Genomic DNA, 7,278 nt, shown 5'->3' with positions numbered 1-7,278 from the left:
CACAACCTATTTACTTTGTGCCCAAACAGATGACCGGTTTGGATCATCAAAAAGAGTGGGATGTACCTACTTTTTAAGACTTCACGTGTTTTCACGGCCACCCATCATATAAATTCTCTTTATCAAAAGCTATTATAATTTGATCAAAAGGGAAAAAGACAAGGTATATTTTGCATCATTATCAAAATACGGTATTGCAAATATGAGTAGCCAAAATGTACATGGGAGAAGATTATTAATCGCTACTATTGATGTTGCAATTCAATCCAGCCAGCCCATTGTAGATCGTGGGCACAGCTGAAATGTCAGTTGAAAGGTGAGTTTGCCCTATTATCAAAACATGGTAGTCCTAATATCAGTAGCCTTTGTCTTTTGCCTCCCTCTTGTCATCAATATTGAAACTGTAGTACAAGTGAGCCATACCACTAGAGAACACTCGGATTCGACAAAAGAATCAAAACCATAGCTGTGAGGCTTAACAGACAAAGAAAACGCGATCCCACTGATCGCCCTCCAAACAAAACAACCTGATCTGTGTTGGCCAGAAGCCAGAAAAAGCATGATAGCTCGCCGCGAGATGTACCTTGTGGGGGGCGGCGGTCCCCTGGACATAGTCCTTTCAGGCAGTGGCCGTTTAGTCCCCGGTGATCCCACAATTCCGGATCGGGGACAAAAAAGTAAAAATGTGAAAGTAATTACCGCGCGGCTCTCACCTTTGAATGATCTGAATCGTCCATTTTATAGGCCTTACTTTGGATTTCCTACCGCCCAAAAATCACACCATGCATGCAATTGCTTGATTTTGGCTGTAAGAGATCCAAAGACTTGTCAAATGGATGTGAGAATCTATAGGGTGCAACTCGGACTGTGTTGGGTTGGGTTGGGTTGAAGCATTATCAAATCGTCCATTAGATGGGCCTTAGCCTAAATAGGTTGTGCCCCAAAATCATTTCCATAGGCTGATCCTAACCCTCCGATCTGAATGCTAGAAGTTTGATCCTAACCCTCTATAGATCGGAGGGTTAGGTTCAACCTATGGAAATGATTTTTGGGGCACAACCTATTTAGGCTGTGGCCCATCTCATGGATGGTTTGGATCATCCTATGGTGGGGGCTATACTGTACATTTAATAAAGTGAGGAGTGCCCTCATCAAAATACAGTAGTGCTGATAACATTTCCTTAAAAGTAGTGTTTTCTTAATAGTGAGGGGGCCGATTAGCCAGAAATGGAGTGAATAAGGCGTATGAGATCCTTAATTTCCTTAATTTTCTCCCCAGTGAGCATTGTTTTATTTTTCTTCTCTCTTTTTGTTTCCGTTATCTTGTACTATCGATCTCCTCCGTCTTTGGGTTTCCCCCTCTTATAATATATCTCCCATCACTTAATAAAAAAGTCCTATTTTCTCAATGAGCATCAAGCCTTTCCATCCTAGCAGTCGTTCGCCACTCGTTGTCGTTCAATTCCCTTCTACAGTTTCCATTTGTTGTCCCCTATTCAACAAAAAGTAAAAAAACTTCTCCCTTTGACGTTGTTCTGAGTTAGGGGGTGCAAGTCGGGTCGGGTTTTGAAGGACCCTACACTACCCAAGAAACTATGTCGGTCGGGTCGGGTCGGGTCGGGTTGGGATTTTTTTTTTTGAAAACCCACGATTCCTATACAGGTACCCATGATAGTTTCTCGGGTCAGGTCAGGTCGGGTTTTTTCATATTGTCGTCTTGTTTAGCTTTATTTAAAGAATGAACTAGTATAATAAAATAGAACTGCATTTACTGCGATACAAGAGCTCCCACCTCCACTAGAAGAACATGAAAAGATAGATCAAGATTTAATGGCTTAACGGTAAATCGGATGTCTATAAAAAACCAATAAGGACCCAACAATGCGAATACAATTTCTGTTTTTAATCATCCAAGGCCATTTCCAATTTGCAATACAACAAATCCCAATAGTCAAACATCTGATTTTGCTTCAATTTATTCAATACCAAGCTAACTAAGCACCTCTTTGGATGCCACCGGTAACTATTCGAACATAATCTTATATGCAAGTTGGTTTAAGAAGGAAACTATATTTCCACATCACAAACATGATCACCTCAATGAAAACATTTAGATCAATATAATGAAAAATAATTTGCTATGTTATTCAAAAGCTGTTTAAGAAAGTCATAGTACACCTATATAAGTCGGATCAGGTTTCGGGTGTCTTTTCTTTAAACCTGACCCTACCCAACACCCATGATTTCTAAACCCAACCCATGTTACCCGACCCAAGTTGCACCCCCATTCGAAGTTCCCTTCACCAATTGTTGTTTGTTTAAGTTCCCTTTTCCAATTTGCCAAGTGCAATTGCTTCCAACCTTTTCAACTATAGGTAAATTCTTCAACATCCCAGTCCACTAGCCCTCATGGACTTCCTCATATCATTTGTCCTTTCAAATCTTAAATAACAAAACCTTTTAGTATGGGAAGTGACATATTCACATCTTTTTGTTACTTGGGGCAGCTAGCTCTCTCTAGTGTAAAAGTTCGCCTAACTGAATCTTAATTGCCAACCTCAGTTCATCCTCTAAGTCCATAAGTAGGTAAGAGCCATGGCATATCATGATTATTGAAGCAATAAAATTGAGTCTTTTAATTCTCTATCCTTTTTAGTGATGCAGATTGGGTTGAGGGTCTCCCCATCCCTGGAGATTTTTAGAGATGATGGATGAGATCCTTGATCAGGTGGAGGGTGGAGGGTCACCTTGTCCAATTCCATCATGTCAGGAGATTGGCGAATGGAGATGGGGATTGAGTTGCTAGGGCCGGAGTGAATAGAATGGCGTTAGAAATTTTCGATTTCTTATCCCCTTGAGGCCAATTGTCTCTTTTGTTTTGTATCATTTTAACTTGTACTTTTTTCCACGACTGTCTCAGTCGTAGTTTTGGTTTTCTAAATAATTTACACCACTGAGAGAGAGAGAGAGAGAGAAGATTTTGGGTGCCATCTTATGCAAAAATTATATGCATTAATTAAATAACTATTAGCACAAACTTGCACCGGTCACCTTTGGACCTTTGGTCTACTTGGTAAGAACGTTATTCTATTACCATATATGGTTTAAGGATCAAACCTTGGGTGGTGCACAGAAGGAATGTGTGGGACTCTGAAGAGGTATTCTAAAATACCTTACATTTTTGTCTTTATTATAAGGAGATGATAAATTCACACCCCCTGTTAGATAATTCGCACCCCTTATAACGTGAATTGTGGCTGGGGTGTGAATTTATCATCACCCTTATTTTAAGATCTTTCATTTCTTCTTTTATTTTAGGGATTTGCTAGGGGCCATCACAAAAGGCGTTTCGCAGAACGTCTGTTGCATGAGAGAGCAGCCAGAGCAGCCACTTCTTGAATAATGACAAAATCTGCTGAAAAGTGAGCCTCTCATGCAGCAGATGTTCCATGAAAATGCCTTTTGCGGTGGTCCCTAGCAAATCCATTTATTTTTCGCTGAAAGAGTACGTATAGTAGCTTGACAATCTTTGCCGGTGCGACCAACCATCCGGCCCATTTTTATTTTCTAATATTTTATACTGGTTACTGAAATTCCCACTACCATGTTTTTATAATGAGACGAACTCACCTTGTCGTTAATTCTCTAGCCAGCCGTTAAAAGCTATTATAATTTGATTAAAAAGGGAAAGACAAGGTGAGTTTGTCTCGTTATCAAAGTATGGTATGGCAAATATCACTAGCTAAAATATATAGGGAGAAGATTATTAATCTCTACCTTTGATGTTGCGCTTAAATCTAGCCATCCACTGGGTCCTTTTTAGATGGTGGGTCCACCGCCACAACATCACACCCGTTGAAAGGTAAGCTCGCCCCATTATCAAAACATGGTAGTTCTAATATCAGTAGCCTTTGTCTCTTGCCTCCGTCTTGTCATCATTGCAATAGTAGTACAGTGAGGCATACCACTAGAAAATAGTAGGTCTCGCGTTTGAATGATCCGAATCATCCATTTTATAGCCCTTCTTCTGGATCTCCTATGGCCCAAATATCACGCCATTCATGCAGTTGGCTTGATTTTCTGCTATAAGAGATCCAAAGCAAGACTTGTCAAATGGATGGTCCAGATCATTCAAAGATGGGATCCACTACACGGTAGTGGGCATGCCTCCCATCGGAAGAATCCAAGCTTCCAATTTGTAAGCGTGAATATCGACCCTTGTTTATTTGTTTTCTCACCATCCATTCAATAGATTCAAATTGGAAGGTTAGAATTGTCCAATGGGGGTGAATTTTGATGAATGACCCATCAATTGCAATGCCTAACATCTGAATGGCTTGGATCATAGAACAAGTGGGCCCCAATTGTACATCTAGCAGCTCATATTTTTCCCAACCGCTCTTAAAGGGCCACAAAACCCTCTTAAACCTTAACCGTTGAGAGGGAAGGATTTCAAATTTTTAAAAGTGGAGCCACATGTAAAGATAAAGAGAAGGGCCCATCCATTGCAATGCGTAATGGCTGAATGCTTTGGATCATAGAACAAGTGGGCCCCAATTGTACCTCTAGCACCTCATATTCTTCCCACCCCCTTTTTTTTTTATCGGTAAGCTGGGGTTAGGCGGACCCTACCAGAATATTACTTGAAGAAAGATGATACAAGAAAAGGAACAAGACCGCTCCCCCACCCCTCTTCTTAAAGGCCCACATAACCCTCTTAAACCATAGCCGTTGGGAGGGAAGATTTCAAAATTTCTAAAAAGTAGCCACATGTAAAGATAAAGAGAAGGAATAACACAACCACCAAGGAGTCTTTGTCCAAAGTGGGGAAAGTGGGGTCCACTCACCTATTTAGCCGTTGTAGGCATAATCCATTAATCCCACACATTTAAAAGTTCAAGCTCCTCCCCTACTCATAGACAGAGGCACACACTTTCTCCAACTTGAATACCATCAAGAAAAATTCCACTCAAATGGCTTCATCTAAGCTTAGAAGCTCTTCCTCTTTCCCAAACCTTCTCATGTCCACTCTCAATCTCTTCCTCTTCCTCCTCTCTTCTGCCTCTTTTGTTCCCATTTTCCTTCTCAAAAACCCACCAACTTCTCTTGGTTGGGCATTCTTCACAACCTCCACACTCTCTCTTCTCTCATCCTTTGTGGGTTTTTACTCACAACTCACCCACTTTTGTTTCATAACCCACATCTCTCTTCTCCTTGCCTCCTCAATCGGGCAAGCGCTTGGCTTCCTCATGCTGTTCTGGCGAGAGGATTCAAGCCTACGCTCATTGGACTCAGCGAGAAGTCCGAGAGATGCGAGAATTATGGTCAAGATGGAGTGTGGTTTGTTATTGTCAATGTTCCTATTGCAATTGGTTGTGTTGGTTTTGAGTTGCGCATTGCAGAGCTGTTGGGTGAAAGAGTATGAGGGATTGGAGGCTGAGAGGGAGGAGACTATGAGGAAGAGGAAGAAGAGAATGGCGCGAGTTCAAGAGGAGTCGATGGCAAATGTGGCGAAGATAGAAGAGGAAAGAGCAAAGGAGTTGGATGAGAAGATGAAGAGCAAGTATGGGCAGTGGGTTAAGACTGATTTTGAGGGTTAAGGGGAATTGGGGTTTGGTTGAATGGATGGGGATTTGGGTTGTTTCTCACCTTGTTTGTTTGGTTGGCTGGTCACTACTTGGTGGCCATTAGAGAGATTAGATAAGGCCATTGATCTTTGTCTGTTGTTGGGCTTTACATAGTTAATGTAATGCATATTTATATAGTTTGGGAATGGGTATTGACACCCATAAACTTAGGTATTTTCCAACAAGTCAGCTTGTCTTATTTGATTTGTTTTTCCATTCTACTAAGACAAAACTGACATGGATGTTATGCCTAGTTTTAAGGTTGTATCAACCAGCTCCATATATTTATATTGATCACTGCTTGTGTTTGTGGAATGTATGTATCCTCTCTCTCTCTCTCTCTCTCTCTCTCTCTCTCTCAAAAATACAGGTGAATGGATGGGGATTTGGGTTGTTTCTCACCTTGTTTGTTTGGTTGGCTGGTCACTACTTGGTGGCCATTAGAGAGATTAGATAAGGCCATTGATCGTTGTCTGTTGTTGGGCTTTACATAGTTAGTGTGATGCATATTTATATAGTTTGGGAATGGGTATTGACACCTATAAACTTAGGTATTTTCCAACAAGTCAGCTTGTCTTATTTGATTTGTTTTTCCATCCTAATAAGACAAAACTGACATGGATGTTATGCCTAGTTTTAAGGTTGTATCAACCATATATTTATATTGATCACTGCTTGTGTTTGTGGAATGTATGTATCTCTCTCTCTCTCTCAAAAATACACGTGTGCCTCAAATAGTAAAGACATTCGAGATAGTTTACTTTATTTTTATTTTTGAGAGATGCAACGAGGACAAAATTGTAATTTTTTGTGTCCAAGGCCATTATGAGCTTGTCACAGGTGTGTCCCCTCATATTTCAAATTCAAAGTCTACTTGAAACTCTCAAGCCCCACCACCACGCCCCCAAGCCATGAACTTTCTATTTTCTATTGATTAAGCCAATCATCCTTGTTGCTATTTTTTGTAGAGATTTTCAACAGAGGTTGAATGATAACTTTCTCAACCCCTCTCTCTGTCCCCAAGCATATGATGTGAAGGTTTTTTTAGGAAATGATATCAGCACAACCATGTTTTAATAATTGCACAAACTCAGCATGTCTTATGAGAGAGCTTCATGGGAACTGCAATAACATAAAAGACAATATGGGTAAGTGGAATTAACAAAAACATGGTTATGCTGATATCATTTCCCTCTTTATCGTTCTTATCTTGTTTCTTGTTCCTCTATCGAAGTACAACTTTGGCTACTGTAAACTTTGGGTTAATCCGTCTCTTTAGATTTATAAGATTTTACCTAGGGGCCACTCAAGTTTTCCCATTATACATAGTATATGAGGGAAGTGATATAATCATCACAACCATGTTTTAATAATATGCACTAACTCACCTTGTCCCATATACTTTAACCATCTGTTACAATTCCTAAAAGCTGTCAGCAGCTTCTCACAACCATGTTTCAATAATAGGCACAAAATCAATTTGTCCGATATGCTTTAACCAGATTTGAAAGGCTTAAAATAGATTAACTTAAAATAAACTTATTTTCAAATAGTAAGGAATTCAGTATAGACAGAGAGTCCAAAGAAAACAGTACGTTGTTAGGGCAATAAACACAGAACCTTTCATAACGGGGACTACTTGCAGTCACCA

General features: G+C 40.2%; 1 protein-coding gene across 1 annotated transcript; it reads left to right on the top strand.

The window, feature by feature from the left end:
* Positions 1-4,898: 4,898 nt before the first annotated feature.
* Positions 4,899-5,942, top strand: LOC143876835 (Putative membrane lipoprotein). Its single transcript, XM_077378528.1, has one exon. It carries the CDS (start codon positions 4,974-4,976, stop codon positions 5,598-5,600), a length of 627 nt encoding a protein of 208 aa, XP_077234643.1. The 5' UTR covers positions 4,899-4,973; the 3' UTR covers positions 5,601-5,942.
* The last annotated feature ends 1,336 nt before the right edge of the window (positions 5,943-7,278 follow it).

The sequence above is a fragment of the Tasmannia lanceolata genome, unplaced genomic scaffold (assembly GCF_043159265.1).
Source record: "Tasmannia lanceolata isolate RefF3 unplaced genomic scaffold, GAP_Taslan_0.1 ptg000005l, whole genome shotgun sequence".
In the NCBI taxonomy this organism is placed as follows: Eukaryota; Viridiplantae; Streptophyta; class Magnoliopsida; order Canellales; family Winteraceae; genus Tasmannia; species Tasmannia lanceolata.
Note: the sequence above shows the minus strand (reverse complement) of the source record. Positions and strands in the feature narration are given on the sequence as shown.

Coding starts and splice junctions, on each gene's coding strand:
- LOC143876835 (XM_077378528.1), top strand. CDS start 4,974: ATGGCTTCATCTAAGCTTAGAAGCTCTTCCTCTTTCCCAAACCTTCTC.